The sequence below is a fragment of the Pogona vitticeps genome, chromosome 1 (genome assembly GCF_051106095.1).
Source record: "Pogona vitticeps strain Pit_001003342236 chromosome 1, PviZW2.1, whole genome shotgun sequence".
NCBI classification, from domain to species: domain Eukaryota; kingdom Metazoa; phylum Chordata; class Lepidosauria; order Squamata; family Agamidae; genus Pogona; species Pogona vitticeps.
The window spans coordinates 59653570-59673323 of NC_135783.1; the positions used below are offsets into that span (position 1 = coordinate 59653570).

The 19754-nt window shown below is 40.1% G+C and overlaps 1 protein-coding gene across 3 annotated transcripts in view; it reads left to right on the forward strand.

Moving 5' to 3' along the window:
* Positions 1-19754, forward strand: part of PCNX2 (pecanex 2) — a 139670-nt gene that overhangs the window by 9366 nt on the left and 110550 nt on the right. For 2 of the 3 annotated variants that reach the window (XM_078383151.1, XM_020786815.3), the window contains 7 exons: positions 407-606; positions 3713-3830; positions 5870-5906; positions 8847-10142; positions 13455-13617; positions 13747-13892; positions 15915-16008. In XM_078383151.1, the coding sequence (XP_078239277.1) occupies positions 407-606; positions 3713-3830; positions 5870-5906; positions 8847-10142; positions 13455-13617; positions 13747-13892; positions 15915-16008 (2054 nt within the window). The remainder of the gene's footprint in view (positions 1-406; positions 607-3712; positions 3831-5869; positions 5907-8846; positions 10143-13454; positions 13618-13746; positions 13893-15914; positions 16009-19754) is intronic. The other variant, XM_078383152.1, reaches the window with a different exon arrangement.

A 19754-nucleotide genomic window follows, 5' to 3' on the forward strand; every position in this document is an offset into this window, starting at 1 on the left:
TTCCCATCGGGACTAAAGTCCTGAGCAGATATTCTCCTTACTTCCTGTACTGACTACAATTTAAAATTTGGAATAAAACATTGGCCAAAATACTGTTCTGTAGCTTCCTCTGCACAGTGGGAACAATGTCACCTTCCATCGCAGATTGCTGCTGATTAACAGCTTCCCTTTCTAGTTTTGAGGTTCACGTGATTTGCATGCAATGAGGTAAAACAGCATGCACACCAAAATTGAAAAGGGAGGTCTGTCATTAGTGATGGTGATGATGATGATGATGCCATTGCTGTTATGCAGGAAAAACTCATCCAACAGGATTTTGGACATTTGATAGTAGATTGTTGTGGGGCTTTTTTTTTTGATAAATAGATTGTATACATTAACACTTATTTTTTTTCCACCTGTCTAGGCATTGCCTCCCAACGTTATCACAGCTTTTGTCTACTGTAGTTCTGTGACATTGTTGTTCACAGTAATCAAGGTAGTCAGTTATCGCCTGCATCTTATGTTTGACAAAGGAGAAGTAATTCAGCAAAAAGTCTCTTGGAAGGAACAAAAGCAAAATAAAGAAGCTAAGAGAGATAATGCAATTCGGCATATAAATCTTAGGTTAGTTTTCTTCTCTTTTTTGTGCATGTAGTTTCCTGATGTCAACTAATTCAGTTAGGAAGTGTATGTGTGTAGAATCAGATTTCTGGATGTGGGACATTTACTCAGGGAGAAAATGCATGAGCAAGGGATGCTGAACATGTAGTGAATTCCACTGTCAGAGACTTGTTTATGTTGCCAAAAAGGTGTTCAAGAAGGGAGACCAGGCAAAATCTAATTGTTAGTCCCAAGTAAAATAGGTTACTGAGCAGAAACATAATAACTATTTTAATTGTATTTTTATTGCATTTTAATTGTTGTAAGCCGCCCAGAGACCTTTGATAGAGTGGCCAGCATATAAGTTAAACAAACAAACATTATATCATCTTTGGTTAAATTGCCACACACACACACACACACACCCTGGATAAGAAATGCCTAACAACAGTGATTCATGTGTTGGTAATCTTTAAAACAGACTACTGTTCTCTACCTAGGGCTGTCCTTGAAGTCAGTACTGAAACTACAGCAGGTCCAAAATGAACTGGCTAAAATGATTACAGGTACCAGCAGATATGAACACACATCTCCAGTCTTAGTGTGCCTTCACTGGCTCCCCGTTATTTTCCATGCTCTATTTAAGGTGCTGGTCATAACCTGAAAAATGCTTAATGATTTAGGACCTCAATACCGGGCAGAACATCTCTCCCACAAAATAGCTACCCACATGTTGTTCATAGTCCTTGATGTATTGTAACACCTAAGGAGGCCAAAAAAGCCAACACAAAGAACTGAGCTTTCTCAGTTGTGGTGCCTTCCCTGTGGAACAAGTTTCCTACAGAGGTTTACCCGTCACCATCTTGCTCTGTTTTTAGGAAGCAAATTAAGACCGAATGATGTAAAGCTGCCTTCTACTGGAATAAAGTGTCCTGATGTGTTCAAATGAGCTTTATTTTATTCTAGCTGGTGACAGGATTTCAAGGAAGATGTTCTGGGCTTAGACAGTTGTCAGTGATGGATTGGATCAGAGCTAACCAACTGAAATTTAATTTAAACAAAACAGATGTTCTCCTGGTCAGTCACAAGGCAAATCAGGGGATAGGGATTTAGCCTCTACAGGATGGTGTTACACCCTCCCCAGGTGGGTGGGTGTAACACCATCCTACACTCAACCCTGAGTACAGGATCTTAAGTCCACCATCTTGGACTCAGCCCTGAGCTTGGACGCACAGGATTTAGCAGTGGCCAGGAGTACATTTGCACATTAAAGTTGTTATTTCAGCTGCTCCCATTCCTTGTGAAGTCCAATCTGGCTACAGTGACACATGCCTTAGTTACATCTTGGATTTGGCTTGCAGCAATGGACTCTACATAAGGCTGTCTTTGGAGAGTGTTCCGAAAGTTCATCTGGTTCAGAATGCTGTAACTAGATTGCTGATTGGTGCTGCTTATAGGGAGCGTGCAACTCCATTTTTACAAGAGCTTCACTGGCTGCCAGTCTGTTTCTGGCTCCAATTCATAGTGCTGGTTATTACCTATGAAGCCCCATGCGGTTTGGGTCCAGGCTATTTGAAGGATCATACCACCCCTTCTCTTGGTTCCACTACCTTCACAGGCCAGCTTGGTGACAACATGAGAGAGGGCCTTCTCAGTAGCTGCACCCAGGCTTTGGAACGCACTGCCTTGAGAAGCTAGGTTGACTCTCCGTCTTGTCCTTCCACTTCAGGCAGGCTTTTAAGCAGCAAGTTATCTCAGAAATACTGGTTTTTAACTTACAGATTTTTAGATGTTCTTGAATTTTTTAAAAACTTGATTTTAAAAATCTCAATATATGCTTAATTTAATTTTTAGTTATGATATTTATATATTGTTTTAAAATTTTGTTGTTTTATCTGTTATGAACTGCTTTGGGTCCCCTATGGAGAGAAAGGAGGCATATAAATAATATAAATAAATACATGAAAAGTTGTTCTTTTGTATTTATTAAATAGTGTTTTAGTCTCTGATTTTATTGTATATTGTGAACCACCCAGAGAGTAGCAACACTAATGAGGATAGAAAGAAAGAAAGAAAGAAAGAAAGAAAGAAAGAAAGAAAGAAAGAAAGAAAGAAAGAAAGAAAGAAAGAAAGAAAGAAAGAAAGAAAGCATCATTTCCTGCTTTCAGGGATAAACTGGAAGAGCAGCCTTCTTGAGTCTGGGGTTTTCCTGCATCATCTACAGGAGACAGAAAATTGATCATGATCTAGGGCTTCTGTCTCCCAGCAGCATTCTGTCCATGAGCCCTAGCTAGTGCAGCAAAGGATTACAGGGGTTGCAATCTGATACCTGCTGCTGTATCCTCAAGGTGCAGCTCTACATCCATCATAAGTCATAGCTTTGTATATACAGTGTACAGCTCATTAATGGTGTTGGTAGCTCCCTCTACTGTCTCTCTGCCCCTGGCCCTACTGGGCACTATTAGTGGATTTTACATTCTTCAAGAAATCCTAAAACACAATTCTGTATAAGTTACATTGGCTACCAGTTGCTGCCCGGGCCCAATTCAAAGTGCTTGTTTTGACATATAAAGCCCTAAACGGCTTGGGCCCTGGATACCTGAAGGACCGCCTCCTTCCATATGAGCCTACCCGGCAGTTAAGATCTAGCCAGGGGGCCCTTTTGAAAGAGCCGTCCCTCAAGGAGGTAAGAGGGACGGCTTGCAGACAAAGGGCCTTTTTGGCAGCTGCCCCCAGACTATGGAATGCCCTCCCGACTGAGATTCGTCTGGCGCCGACACTGATGACATTTCGGCACCAGGTCAAAACCTTCCTGTTCCAGAAGGCTTTTAAGTGAAATAATATTAGCTGTGGGTCTGATGGCAATTTTATATATATTTTAATTGTATTTTAATTGTACATATCTTTATTGTATTTTAAATGCTGTAAGCCGCCCAGAGACCTTTGGGTAGTGTGGGCGGCATATAAATAAATAAAATAAAATAAATAAATAAATAAATAAATAAATGCTGCCTATCTCATACCAAGTTCTTTTTTGACTGCCTCTAAAGAAGAAAATGTCTGAAATATGTTGAATTTCAGTAAGAAATAGCCATCACTGGCTTTTTTTGTTCTTTATTGTTCTCAATAGCAGTAATATAGGGGAGAATGGCACAATCGAAGAGAGCAAGCATAATGGGTCAACACCAACCATCCACAGCAGTGTAAAAGTACAAGCTATACTCTCTCATCACTCTTCAGGAGTACTGGTTAGTAAATCTTTATTCTAATACACCACTGGATTTTGTTGAAATGACAGGTAGACAACCAACCTGTCATCTCCTCTTTTAGCAAAGGATGTCATTGTGCTCTCATCTTTTACCATTCATGAAAGCAACAACCAATGATGTGGAGCAGAAGCAAGGAAACTGAGAACATGTCAGTGTCATTGCACATACTTTGTTTTACTATAGATGACCTGTGGGTAGGACAGGCAGGACTGCTTTTGTTCATGAAACGAGTGTGCTGCTCCAGTTACATGTATTTTTGTGATCTGCAGAGATAAATTTGGAAATATGGTGTCCAGAAATTCTAAGCAATTGTTAGATAGCCAACAACTAGAGAGTCTAAAAAGCTAAAATGTTGTATCTTTGTCTATCCCCTTGTTCAAAGATGTGACCAGCACTATGAGCTGTATAGTGCTCGTGGCCTCTTTAGGCAGGGCAGGAAAGCATCTAGCTTTCCAAAATTTGCTGAATTGTAAATCAATAGGAATCATGTTTTCCCCAAAAATAAGACAGGGTCTTATATTAATTTTTGCTCCAAAAAACGCACTAAAGCTTATTTTCAGGGAATGTTTTATTTTTTTCATGTACAACAATCTACATTTATTCAAATGCAGTCATACCATCTTCTTCTGATTGCTGCACAATGGTGGAAGGAGGGGTTTCACTTAACTGGGGCTTATTTTGGGGGTAGGGCTTATATTACGAGCATCCTGAAAAATCATACTAGGGCTTATTTTCAGGTTAGGTCTTATTTTTGGGGAAACAGGGTAGTGTAGAGAAGAGACATGGGGTTGTAGTCCAACAATTGCTGTCCTCTCCTCAAAATATTATGGGTCCATGTGCTAGTTACAGAGGAAAATGGAAAAATTTTCATGTCCAGAAATCTGTGTGGTGTTTGGAGTCACTTGTCAGTGGGAATTCTAAAAAATGCAATCCCTCCTGGCAAGTCATCTTATACATTTGCGAGCTCTTGAGTGGTGCCCCGCTAGACGCTTACCCCGCATGACATCAAAATCGCTTAACAATGACATTTTTGTGATTCCTATTGTGATCGCAAAACGATGGTTCCAATGAGGGTTTTCTGCATTACGTTGATTAGGAGCCTGCTTCGCGAATCGTTTGTTCGCTATACAATGTTTTTTCCAGCTCCACAAAATGGCTTCCCTCCGCAAAATGGCTTCCCTCCCTTCTCAAAATGGCTGCTTTCCGGACCCCTGCTTCGGAAGACAGCGATTTTTAACAGCTGATCAGCAGTTCTCTATGAGCAAACTTCGCTGGACGATGAGGTATTTCCCCACTGGAACGCACTGACCGGTTTTCAATGCATTCCAATGGTTTTTTTCGCTTGACAACGATTTCACTTAACAGCGATTTTCCTGGAACAGATTATCGTCGTCAAGCGGGGCACCACTGTAGAGTGGTTGTCTATATAGAGTAGTGGTTCCCAATCTTGGGTTCCCAGTGGTTAGGAGTTCAGTTCCACAGTGGGGAAATTGAACTCCTAGATCAGTTTAAAATAAGAATTGTAATAGCATTTTAACCCCAATAGCTTGAAAACAAACCTTTTCTTGGTCTATATGGCATGTAAACCAAACATGAACATTAAGCTAGCCCTTAATCCTTCATTGTCAAGCAACTTTCTATTGCAGTATGATAGATACAATCATAATATTCAGGCATCGTAAAAGCTTATCTTGATTTGTCATCAGGTATTACTATGATTAGGGGCACCCAGCACAGTGTAGTGAATAAAGTACTGTAATGGACTAAGATTAAGAGACATGGATTTGATTATGTGGCTTAGCTATAGAAACTCACCAAGTGCTGAAACTACTAAAATGACTTTTTAAATACCCCACTTACCTTGAATACCCTATTAGGATCACTGTAAATCAGGAATACATCCCCACCCCCACAGTAAAAACATTACTATGATAACCTCCTATGAATTTTTAAAATTTAAATACTGTAAGTTCTGTTGAAAAGAACCTGGATCATATTATCACTGTGCTTCATTTTAGGAGTTACCAGCTCAAGAAACTATTGAAGATCTGAAAGGTACTTTTCACATAACATGTTACTGTGATTAAGCCATCCAGAGAAACTTGCATGTTGTAGAATGTTTTATAGCTTATTTATAATATAAACTATGACAGTTAGCTGCATATAAGGCATATTTTATCAACACATAAACCTTCATTTCATGAAAACTTGGATAAGGTTAATTTACATTATTCTTTTATTTCAATTGAAACATCTCTGCCCATCTATGTCTCCATACATTCTTAATGTTTTGCGGTTATATTACTGTATATTTCTTTGCCTCTTCATTATAGATACCTCAAAAGAAACTACAGTGGTGCCTCACTTAACGATTACCTCGTTAAACTACGAATCCACTTTACGATGTTCCTAGGGGGAACATTCGCTTTACGATGATCAGTTCCCTTCTTTGGGAACCAATTCTTCTCATTACGACAATCTAAAAACAGCTGATCGTTGGGTTTCAAAATGGCCTCCTGCTGTGCAAAATGGGTTCCTGCTGTGTTAGTGATGGATTCCTCACTATAGAGGCACCAGAAAATGGCCGCCCTATGGAGGATCTTCACTGCACGATGAGGTATTTCGCCCATTGGAATGCATTGAACGGTTTTCAATGCATTTCAATGGGTTTTTTAATTATGCTTGATGACAATTTCGCTTAACAGCGATTTTAACAATGCATTATTGTCGTCAAGCGAGGCACCACTGTAATGGTTAAATGATTTGATTTTGTCTCCTAATGTTTCATTTTTCATAGTTGGGCAGAGCCATCTGGCCTCCCAGAATTCCGTGGGACTTGTACCACACCCTTGTCCATGATTACCCAGAAGTAATTCCTATTATGTTCAGTGGAATGTACTCTTAATTAAGTGGGTTCAAGATAGGAGTGGGCAAATATATAGACCAGGAGCCTTTAAATCCCATAAACTGCAATTTTTAGAAAAGTGTTTTTGGGAAAAATTTATTTCTCAGCAAATTATCTTGTGCCCTCTAGGAGATGGCAGGCAATTTTTTCATGTGATTTGCCCCACCCAACAGTAATTTTACCACTTCATTTAAAAATTAGCTTCTAGAGGGCATGAGGGATGTCAATTTTTTTAAAAAAAAATCACTGCATTTGAACAAAGGAAGAACATTGTAGCAACCTTTACAGTATGTAATAACTGTATTTTAAAAGGAAGTACAGTAAAACTAATAAAAAGTATATGTTAGCCTCTTTAGTGATGTCCATACCTTTTAGCCCCTCTTCAGCCCTACTGTGATGACCCTGCCTAGTTTAGGATTTCTTCCTGCACTTATTTTACTCCTTTTTTTGTGGAGGTCTTAATTTGTGTATCTTCTGTGGAAGTGGCAGACCTATTGATCTGGTGTAAGAAGCTGAGTAAAGAAGACTCTGCATTTTGAGATCTGAACTAAGTCTGAATTAGTGCTTGAGTATTTGAGTGCATGTGGCAGTTTCCCCCCACAAAATGTTTGAAGATCACCACACCAGCCAATGATTCTCACAAAGTCACAATGTGCTAAAGCTTGGATAGTTAATTTGTAAAGAGAAAAGAAGGAAACTCATTGCATTTACAGGTGTCAGACCCTCAAAGCAATGATTTGCCATGATAGTTAACATTTATAAAGAGCAACATTTTGCTTTCCATTTCTCAAAAGGAGCTAATTAGTTGCTTATAGCTGCTTTTTAAAAGGCTATCTGAATGCTATGGAGTAGCTGCCCATAGTACATAGCGCATAGCACATTCCTTTTCTGTCCATCTTGTTATCGTCTCAACACCCACAACAAGGGATAAGACACAGTAAAAGCCAGCACTTTTAACTGTAGAATTTGTCCTGGATTGATTAAAAAGAATTAATATTTACAGTTATATTGCAGAAAATACTGAGATTATTCTGAGTTAGGCTACAGTCACAATGTGACACAGCTATAATTCCATTCTTGGGAAGAGGACTTATCTAAGTAAATGCTGCTTGTAGTACACAGCTTACCCCCATCATCATGTCCAAGTGGCTTGAGATCATGGTGACCTTCTGCAGGAGTTCTGGGCTCATTTTATTGCTCTGTTTATTTTGTACTATATATCGGAAAAGCAAGGGCATAGATTGTCTCATGCCCACAAGAACAACCCAGATTCTCCTTACTTTGTAACCATGGTGTAAGGAATTGTCAACATTCATTGTGCTTTGCCGCCCAATTTCCAACAATTCTCTTCTGCTACTTTTCGAAGTAATAAATTCATCACATGACCTTCATTAAGCAGCTCTCAGCCACAGGCTGCCACACGCAGAAGATAATAGTCACTTAATTTGCAGCATTGCTGCATGAGATAATCAGTAATGACAGTGCTGCAGAGATGTCAAGTGTTATTATTGCTAGTTTTTGTTTTGATAGGCCCCTCTCTTTTCCTTCAAAGGTAGTATTCAATTTTTTACATTTGATCTTAAGATAATAATCATAATAGTAATGTGCCAACAAGTCAAATCTGACTCATGGTGACTGTTTTCAGGGTTTGCCAGACAAAGTAGTTTCAGAAGTGGTTTCCCAGTCCCTTCTTCTGGGGGCGACTTGGGACTGTGCAGCTTGCCCAAGGCCACACAGGCTGGATCTACTCACAGGAGGCACAGTGGGGAACTGAGCTCCCTATCTCTTGCTCCACAACCAGATACCTAGATTATAAGAGACCATAATTTGCCGCCTTTTTCTTACCTCACAAAGAATGGAGATGCAAGTTTATTTTTCCTAGTGATCTGCTTAAGAACTATGAAATATTTACAGATCTGATATCTGTAAAGTTACCGTTAGAGCTCCTGAAAAAAGTAATGGGTATTTTTAGAATAAATGTAGGTATGTTCGTGTCCCACTAAGAATGCTTTCTTGAAGATCTTCCAGAAAGCCTGTACTGACAGAATGTCATATGATAAAATCCCATATTTGTCTCTCTTCTGATTCAGGAGTATTGGTTTTGGAAGATCAGGCCTCTCTACCAGTTTCTTCTACCTCACCTTGCATCAAAGCAGATATTCTGTCTGCTTCTATGGCACTTATGTCGAGTTCAAACACATCTGCCATAGTGGCAAAGCCAAATGCAGTGGAGACCCTTATCAATAGCACAACCAGTGAAAAGGATGAAAAAGTGCACCCTTCAGGTCACACTACAGTGGAGGACACACCTCTTGACAAAAGTGTTGTTAAAAAATTGCCAAATCTTTCTCTGTCTCAATATGACATTTTAAAAACTGGCATTTCCTTTGAGCCTTGGAGCACTGAAAATTCAGTCATCATTTCAGAGCATCTAAGCAATCCAAAATGCTTCCGGAAAGAAAAGTTACTGGATGCCTCAGCTCAAGACAGCCTTACTGCTAGCTGCCTGCAGTGCAATACCATAGCAGTGAAGGGAACCGATGGACCTGTCAGAAGTTCATCTTATGCCAATGACATGAAGACACATTTTGACGATTCAGAGAGTGAGGTAGCTGTTGCTCTTGTTGATAATTCTCTCCCAGGAGACCCCCTTAAATTACACGAACCCATTAAAATAGTTATCACCATGAGTAGTACCCACAGTTCCACTATTGAAATAGAAGGGTCACAACATTTGAAAACACTGGGCATAGAAAAATCAAGTTCAGATCCAGAGTCTGGTGTTGCAACAGCAGATCAACACAGCAAACAAAACAATGACCAGATGAAAATCCCCATCATCACTTTCGAACTGTCCGATGGCAGCGGAGGCCATGCCTATCCAGAAGTAAGTGAAAGTATAAGAACACCAGACAATCTCAATGTAGATGCATCATCTAACCAGTGTTCTGGTTATGAATCTGGTGAACAAGACAATGTTGCAAAAGAATATAGTGACAATCCAACAAATGATCTTGAAGAAATAGGGATTTGTTTAGAAAATGCCTCTGAGAATGTTGACGGAACAACTTCGCACTCAAAGGGAAGACAACAAAATTTGGGTGTCCCCACCTCATATAAAGGGACTCATGAAAAGAGACATGCTCGGGTGCTCAGTGTAGATAGTGGGACAGATGTTTTTTTAGGTAAGAATTCCACAGAGACAGATAGTGATAAAGAGAAGCTTTTGCCAACTTCTAAATCTGACCTGGAAGCTAAGGAAGGACAGATACCAAATGAATCTAATTTCTTGGAATTTGTCTCGCTGCTGGAATCTATCAATACTTCAAAGGCAACGGCATCTGATTCAAAATCAGAGAGTGCAAAAGATAAGGGTGCCACTGGAGGTATGTTGCATAGTTTTGAAATGATTAGATTTCTGTGCCCATAAGGCATTTTTGAGCATTTAACTGAGTTAAGGGCAGAAGACATTCTTGTCAAAAGAGTGGATGACAGTAAGTATTCATGATCTATAATATGATTTTCCCTTGGACAAATTTAAAGTGCCAAACATAGGCCCAAACCCTCTTTGCGAAACTTTGCATGGCAGAAATGTCATCACCAAAATGTATTTTAATTGCTAAAATTTATGTTAAATTAATTAATGCTTACTATTTCTCCCTTTGTTTTAAGTTCCAGAGCTCCCTAGGGTTCCTGAGGAAGCCTCTGGGATGAGGGGGGAGCCTTTAATCACCAAAAACCCATTGCTGGATCATCACTGCTGGGGTTGGGATCACCAGCAGTTATCCAGTGGCAATTTTAGATGTTGAAATGCTCCTCCATCCCTCATCCTTAGCTCCCAAAGGCTTCCCAAGGCAAAAGGAAGCCCTAGGGAGGCTCAGAACCAAACAGAGGGGTAGGAAAATAGTAATTAATTTAAAATAAATTTTATTGGCAGGAGTTGATGACATCATCTGCTTCTGCTGCACAAAAGTTATGCAAACAGGATTTTGGCCATTACTGCAGAATCCCGTGGCTCTAAGCCATAATCAAACAATGTGCTACTAGTGGTTCCCCTGTTTCTGCCAGAATTGGCAACTCTCCTTTTCCCTATAGCCCTGTATCTTGGTGCACCCTAAAAATCTCCTCCAAATTGCTAGGAAACTTTTTAGAGGAGGTTTGTTGGCACCACCGAGTACTACAGCAGACAGGAAGAGGAGAAAGTCTCAATTCTGTGGTTGGATACTGAAGGACACCTTTAGATCTTGCCCACTGCCTCCTTACTCTGTTATTGTAATTTGATTTCATACACTTGGATGGATCAGCCACAACTACCATTACTTCACCACTGGTTCTTTAAGGGTCCCTCTCTCTACCCAGCACAAAGCCAATAGTCCCTTGGTACTCTCTTTGCAGGCCAGAGATGGGGAACTTCCAGAGTTCCAGGGAATGCCAAGCACACACCCAGACCTTGGAAGGTTGCACCCATCCCCGCTCAAACACCCATTACTTTTAATTTTTTTAACCCTCTAGAGTAGCCATTCTCAATCTTATTTTGGCCAAAGTCATTAGCACAGTATGAAGGAAAGGCCCAATCAGTATTGCATAAGTTGTGTGACAACCTTTATAAGGTGGTGTGTGAAGAATTGCTTCCAGTCTGTGGCCCCCTTCAAATGTGCCAGGGCCACTGTTGAGAATGGCTGTTCTAGAGGACATGGGGAACACTTTTGTGAGTTTCGAGAACCCCTTTTTGATGTAACCTTTAGGCCTAGAAAATGTCTTCCTTTTTGCAAAATCAGAGCTATTGGAAATCATGTTTAACTCTGAAAAAAATGCCTCTTCCTCCACGCTTACAGCAGCTCATTGGAGGGCTAAAACCTGACAAACTTTCTCCCCACATCCCCCAGTGCAGATAAAGGCTTTTTTAAAAAAAGTTAAAAAGGTTCACAAAAATCTAGAAAAGTGAGGGGAGTTGCTTTAAGCCAGTGGTTCTTAACCTTTGTTACTCGGATGTTTTTGAACTGCAACTCCCAGAAACCCCAGCCAGCACAGTTGGTGGTGAAGGCTTCTGGGAGTTGCAGTCCAAAACTCCTGAGTAACCCAAGGTTAAGAACCAGTGCTTTAAGCTATCAAAGTATTTCTTGCTTATAGCAATGTAAGAAAACCCTTATATTTCCATCCATGTTAGCACTTTTACACAGATGAGCAAATTGAGTACTTCTTGTGGTTGTTGGGATTTAGAGTTTGCTACAGCCTCTAGTCCTTGGAAGGTTCGTATGCATAGATACATATATACACATGTCGTTGGCCTCCTTATAGGTAAGGAGTATGCAGAATGTTTGTTGTTAAAGTGCTTTTCTAAAGGAAAATCTTGCTGATGTCAGACTTGTCTGTCTTGCGTAATGTTGTCTGTTTTTTCAGACACCATTGAGCATAGCCAGGACAGAAAGGGAACAAAGCTATCCAACGATGAACAGAGAGAGCTACCAGGAATAGTTCCAGTGTTTAAAAGAAAACTGGTTATAGTGGTATGATAAACGTTTCAAAGGCAGAGGCCGCAAGGGCTGTATGGTGTTTATTCCTTAGTATATTAGTTTGAGCTAAAATGGTCTGATTTCTTTTTAGTAAGATAAGCATAAACAATCCTTACCATAGGTGCTTGTGTAGCTCTTGGACAGAAATATTACAAAATTTTCACATGTATTTCCCAAAAAGGAAATACAAGAGGAATAAAAAAGGAGGAAATGCAGCTTAATTTTACATTCCCTCTCTGAATGTCCTAAATCTAGTGTGATAAAGGATGCAAGATGAGTTTGGGGAGATGTTAATTGAAGTGCTATGTGGACATCCCGTTAAAATCACTGAAGCCTGCCCTGTCGATTGTGATATTTCTGAGGGAAGGGAGCAGATGAGGATGAATAAAGTATATGACAACATCCTCTAACCTGAGTTCATCCAGATGATTTGAACCAGCATAGCCCCTGGTTAGAGTCCAAGCGAGCAATATATCTGAATATGTCTGGAGAGAACTGGGTTGGAAAAGGTTAGTGTTATACAAATAACCATTTGCAAAAATTTAATTGGTGTTCTCTTTGATAACAGATGTCTTTATTTTTAGCAATACTTTAGTATGACTAGTCACAAAGGGAGTAACAAAAGAAAGAAAGCTGGGGCTGAGAGACTGAGTTTTTCCATGAGGACTTGGAAGGAGAGGTTGGTAAATTACCCTTAATAAAGTTAGTGGTTATATGACTACTTACAAAGCTCACAGAAGGAGCTCAGTGACCAAAATCCTCTTGCTTAGTATAGCAAATTGCACTAGAGTAGGCCCATTGAATCAATTGGGATTTAGTGAGTCAGTTATTTTGTAAGTTCCAGTGATTCAAATGGATCTACATTAACTGTGATTTACTTTAACAAAGTAAGTCACAGTTAAAGTAGATCTATTTAAATCAATGGAGCTTATGGAGAAGTTGACTCATTGAATCCCCATTGATTCAGTGAGCTTATGGTAGTGTGATTTGCTGTGCTAAAAACAAAATTTATCTAACCGCAGCTTCCCCCCCCCCCGAATGTGTTACAATCGTTTTTTAAACTTCATTTTTGAAAAATAATTGTTCTGAAAGAGTAAGAACATGGATTAAAAGTTGGTGTAAAAATGCTCCGTGATGCCCCTATTTCCACTGAAATTTATAGATTTTCATTCTCATGCCTTTTAGATAGCTGTATGACAGAGAAAAAAGAAGGAACTCAAGAAACAGAAAAAAATTGTGTTGAAAAAGAAAAGCATGGTTCTTCCAGACAGGATAGATCAGAAATGCAAAATCATCCTTCTGCTGGTATTAATCCAGTGATCCCAGAGCCTATGAAGTTCACTGCACAGTAAGAAGATTTCCATTCTCGTTCTTCATGTCTAACATTCTCTTTTGTTGGAACCAAAGGAGTGGGAAAGTAGTCTTCATATAAGACATGAAACTAATTTGAAACTTCTGGATTTTTGTATGTGTCAAGTTACCAGAATACCAGGCAGCGGCAGATCATTTACCGAGTAACTTCACAGCAGGACAGTTCTGTCTTGCAAGTCATAAGTGGGCCAGAGGCTTCCCTGCAAGAAGAGATGTCAGTGGATGCCATGCATGTCTTCATAGATGAAAATGGTAAGTGTGTGAAAAAATGTGTGTGTGGGGGGTGGGGAGTGACAAGCTTCTGTGACTAAAAACGTTGCTTTATTTTCACACATCACATTCCATATATGATAGTGAGGTAATAATCTAAAGTCTAACTGTGTTCTGATATTTTTCTTGTGCAAGGGGCGCAAGTTTATTGATGGATATGTCAAGTTAATGTGTTTGTGCATGCCCACACTGGCCTAGGCTCATGAAGGTGATAAAATTCCAGGACTGATTTTCAGGTGTACAGTATCTGCTTACTTTGCGGATTACTTTAGCCCTATTCAGTCACTACCTTTGTAGCACACTTTGAAGGGATCAGCTAGCCTCTCTTATTTCTCATGGCTTTCCACATGCAGAAAGTAATGTGTATGTATGCATAGGAGAGCTTCCTGCTTTTCTTTAGGCTCTACACACAAGCAGGAGCCTGAAACAGCAGGAAACATATCTCTTCAGTCTCGTTACTTTGCAAATTCAGCAAAGGACAATTGAAAGGGGAAGAGCTACGCATTCACCTCAGAGCATGGTGACTGTGGGCTTGTCTACACAGACGCATTTGGAATGGGCTGGTGTGGGCTGAATAAGGTCACTTAAAGTTGGATAGAAATCTGATATGCCATTAGGTGTGATTCATTCATTCAAATGGCATACACACTTCAGATGACTCTGTTTGATCTGGCTTTGGAGCTAGGGAAAAAAATTCTCTCTGTCCTTGCCACCTCTTTTCTCCTCCCACTTCTGGAAGGAAGATTTTAACTTTAATTCCCCCCCCCCCCAAAGTGATGCAGCCCATGCCGTAATTGGGTTTTCCCCCCTTCCTCCCTGTACTTTTTAGGGTAGCCTATAATAAAATGGATTTTAAATGTAATTATACAATGTAATTGATAACATGCACCTCAAAAACCCACATACAGAAAAGATGGGGCAATTTGCATTATCATGTTAAGCCCTCATTACCTCCTCCTTTCAAAAATACTGCAGTTAACTTCCGGGAGGAAGTTTTCAATATTTTTTTCCAAAGTGGTGTTTCAGCATCAGAGCTGTCCTAATACAGTTTTTAAAAAATTACTTTCTCTGCTCGGTGGAGGACAGAGTAGACAGAAAACAGAGAAAGTGTTTAATTTCAAAATATCATGAATTGGCTTTCTTCTTAAGTCATTTGAACAATATGGGAAACTGAAAGAGGAAGACAAATATTGACAGCCACAAGCTCGTTTTGGTTCATGTCCAGCGAACCAAATATGCCATTAGGTGTGATTCATTCATTCAAATGGCATACACACTTCAGATGACTCTGTTTGATCTGGCTTTGGAGCTAGGGAAAAATGTAATGTTCAATATTATCACATGAACCAATATAGAGCAATCCTACCTACATCAAAAAAGTAGAAACCCATGATGGGGACCCAGAAAGATGCAGGTGGGGATACTCTGGGGATAGGTTGGTTCACTCTATCTATTATGTCATGTAATCACTGGAAAAAGGAGTGAACCAGCCCATCCCCACAACAGACCAAACAGTGGGACAAATGCCCATCTCTGATCACACCCCCTATCATGAAGGGTGCAATCTGAATTTGGCTTCTGTCAAATCTGGAATAGTTTGTGGAGTATCCACAACACAGTTTTAGAGAGGGCATCTGGAGAGGACTGGAGAAACTGATTCCGTATCATCCTACTTCTGCGGCATCTTTACAGAAGATCTAATACAGATCAAGTGGGAAGATAGATGAGTATCATGCAACTAGTGCATGATTAATGACAACACTGGTTGTAGTGGGAATTTTTTTTTTCAGAAAGACTGCTGTGGCAGCTGTAGGAGTAAAAATTTAAAATGATTACCTTATGCAGCTTCCTGACAATGAAACCCTAAGGCAAGTTCTTAGCTGCTCATAGGACAGCTAATCTTTGTGTTCCATTCTAATTCTGTAGTTTCTTGGTTCTGAATTCAGTGCATGAATCAAGAACAACAACATTATACCGACTGTAGCTTTCTTTTTTCCCCTAAAGGTGAAATTCGATCCTGTTACTTAAAGGCTGGTAGTCAAAAAGAAGGAAATGCTCAAAACACAGTACCCAACTATGATTGTATTTCTAATACTCAGTAAGTACATTATTGTTATTAAATAATCTATAACTATTTATATGCGTATAAGTAATTTTTATGTAATGTTCAATATTAGTTATTAAATAAGGGGATCAGCTTTAAAAATGTCATACGTCATTTTTAATACAGCATAACTAGGGGAGGGAAACAAGGAAAGAAAATGTAATTATCATGTTAGTAATAATTATATGCCATCTAGTTGATTTTGACTTACAAAACATGTTAACTACTGATTCAGTGTGTCTCCTCTAGTGCAACTAAGCAACAATATTTCAGCAAATGATTTTTTCAATATATGAAGGAGAAAATGCCAGATGTTTGAACTGAATTTAGAAAAAGAGAATTAATTACCAGACATCATATTGCAAATATATCTATTTACTACTGCAATGCATTGAAGTATTTCAGAAGAAAATTAGTTCATGTTTTACAGATTATAGCAAAGCTTTTGACATTGGAGCATGAAAAACTGTGGATCATCCTGAAAGAAAGGGGTGTTTCTCGACATTTAATTATCCTAATGTTTCACTGTGAAAGGCTGTGCTCCTTCTGGGAGGATGGGGTTCATGAAGGACACCCCTGTGTTTTCCATTGGAACTGCAGCTCCCAGTGCTGCTGGGTTGGAGGTCAAATTCTTCCAGTTAATCTGAAACACACACACACACCCTTCTTCAGTGCCTCCTGGGCAGCTCAACGCTTGGTCCTGTTTTTTTCCACCAGTTCCTCCTGTTCCCCCAAACTGAGTTCTTTCAAGTAATCCACTTACTTGGAGATATTTTTGGTGGGCCTTTCCCCATTTTTTCCCCTTTTCCTGCACAACTGGGTCTCCATCTTAGGTGTTCCAGGGAGTGTTCAATCCCAAGTAATGCCCTGGAGAGGGAATCCACCCGATGTCCATCACATGGATGGACAGAGACCCTTAGATGTCCAGTGGGACATGGAGGTAGACCCCTCATTACCACTCCAACTCAGCTGCTTATAGTAACTTACTTTCTTGACAAGATGCTATTGTTAGGACAGAATATGGAGAAACAGAATAGCACCCCATAGGCATTATACAAAGCATTTGCTCTACTGCTAAGTTGTAGCTGGTGCCATTATGAAATTCAAACATGAAATGCTATAGGAAGAGAGCACATTTCAGCCTATATATACTGTGAGAGCAACTTGGTTTAAATCAGGGGTTATGTTAGCAAAAGTCCTCACAGTTCTCTGGTGGTGCACAGTCACAATAGTTCCAGAGCAGCTATAATGGCGAAGCTGGCTAAGGTTTCTTTAGAACAGTGGCTCTTAACCTTGGGTTACCCAGGTGTCTTTGGACTGCAACTCCCAGAAATCTTCACCACCAGTTGTGCTGGCTGGGGTTTCTGGGAGTTGCAGTTCAAAAACACCTGAGTAACCCAAGGTTAAGAACCACTGCTTTAGAACATGGGCTGACATGAAGTAATCCAAAACCTGCCATTCTCAGTTTTATCACAAATTCTGAAAGGTAAAACAGCCAAACAAACCCTTTATATTTCCTATAGGGATATCCAGGTATGACCCTCATTTAGATTTTAGTTAGCAGAACATCACTTGATATAGATCCTAAGCTTTATTTGGGGGTGGGTGGGCGTTAAAATAAGCTTTTAAACTTAAGAATTCCTCCTCCATTCATGTCAGGAGTACAGTCATGCCCCCGCTTAACGATTACCCCGTATAACGACGAATCCGCTTCACAAAACAATGTTTTAATGGGTTTTTTGTTTGACAATGATCGGTTCCCTGCTTCAGGAACCGATTCTTCACATTACGACGATCAAAACAGCTGATAGTCGGGTTTTCAAAATGGCCGCCAGGTGCTCAAAATGGCTCCCTGCTGTGTTTTTGGACGGATTCCTCGCTCTACAGGCACCGAAAATGGCTGCCCCTATGGAGGATCTTCGCTGGACAGTGAGTTCCTCAGCCCATTGGAATGCATTGAAAGGTTTTCAGTGCATTTCAGTGGGCTTTTTTATTTCGCTTTACGACATTTTCACTCTACAGCGATTTCGCTGGAACGAATTAACGTCGTCAAGCGAGGCACCTCTGTATGTCTGCCAAGCAACCCTGCTCAACGCTAGCCCCCTAGCAACATTTCGAAGACTCCTCAACATCCACAAGCAGATTTGGGGTGAGGGGAGCAAGGATCTGTAGGGAGAGACATCATAGTCTTATTCTACTCCATTCTTAATATTCAATCCTTTGCTTTAAGAGCTCAGAGTTGTGTGAGAGAAAGAAGAAATTATATAGGTCATTTGACACGTTGTGCAAAGCATTTCTGTCTGTCCCTTCTTCATTCTGGTCAATGAACAAAGCTTTTGACTCACTTGGGAAGCAGAGAAGAGCTATTCTACAAGAGGCAGTAGGTCTTTTCCATTTGACCTTCAAAGGAAATTATAATAGTAAATATTCATTAACTGGCAAATAATGCTTGATAATTTTTTATACAAATGGCACAAAAGTAGCACATGGGGGGGAGGACTTGAACTTTTAGATCACTATATGAATCTTAGCATTTATGCATCTTTAAGGAGAGATGCATAAACTGTCCACAACTTTCTGCTAACTGTGACCCATTATGAATTGGCAGGGGAAAAGCAAGATGTCCCAAGGAAGAGGGGGAAGGCATTTAAAAATACAAATTATTGGTGGTTTTCTACAGTTATATGTATGATGCTTCTAGTCATCATATTCCCTCTTCCTTGCCATTGGATTAATTTGCTAATAGCCAGTGTCTGAAGTCATAAAGATAACTGGGTGATAGTGTCTTTCAGGATTTGGAAGGCAGTGAGCTGGCTGAAAAGCTCAGTGGTTTGGATATCTGGCTGTAGACCAGAGATTGGGAGTTTGATTTCCCATTGTGCCCCTGTGAGTAGAGCCAGGGTGCGTGGCCTTGGGAAAGCTACACAGTCCCAGGGTACCTCCTGAAGAAGGGAATGGTAAACTAATTCAAAGTATTCTCTTAAGTCAGAATTGATTTAACAGTGCAAGATTATTATTATTAATATGGTTCACTATGGGATTTTCTAATCCATATGTCTAACCATGGACTGATCCTAACTTTACTTGTGCATGTGAACTGTGGATTTTTTTAAAAAAGAAAATTGAGATGCCATGGAACAACACCCTGCTGTTCCCAGGCCTCCCAGTACCCCACTCACCTTATGCCATTTCTGCACAGCATGGGAAGCAGACCGAGCAGGCGGGTGAGCAAGCATGCTTCTCTCCTCCTCTGTTCTCAGTTGCACCCTTGTTAATGGCACAGCCCGGCTGGGCTGTTTGATCATCCCTATTCTGTTACCAAGCCTCTCATCTCCTGCTGCTACTTTGACATTTTGGGTATGTCTACTCATAGCAGCCCAAGCTAAGGCAAAACCCAGTAGGCTAGAGGAAGAAAGGAAAGGTGGGGAATGATGGGAATGCAGCTTTGGAGTTTGGGGACCAGAGATTTGGGGACTGAGTGTACACAGCTGCCTGGTTCCCTGAAAGGTTGTGAGCCTTTTAAATGCAAGATGACCCACACATAGAATCTAGAGGATTTTTGCACCTTCTAAATTTCAATGTCCTGAGATAAAGCTCCCACATTCCTGCCCTAGTTATGGCTCTGAGTAGAGGTTTTTCTCTTGAGGAAAGAAACATTTGGAGCTCACATTTTGATTTAGTTAAGATGGAGGTTAGGGTACAAGAAGATAACATAGATGTCCCCCTTTTTTTTCTTAAAG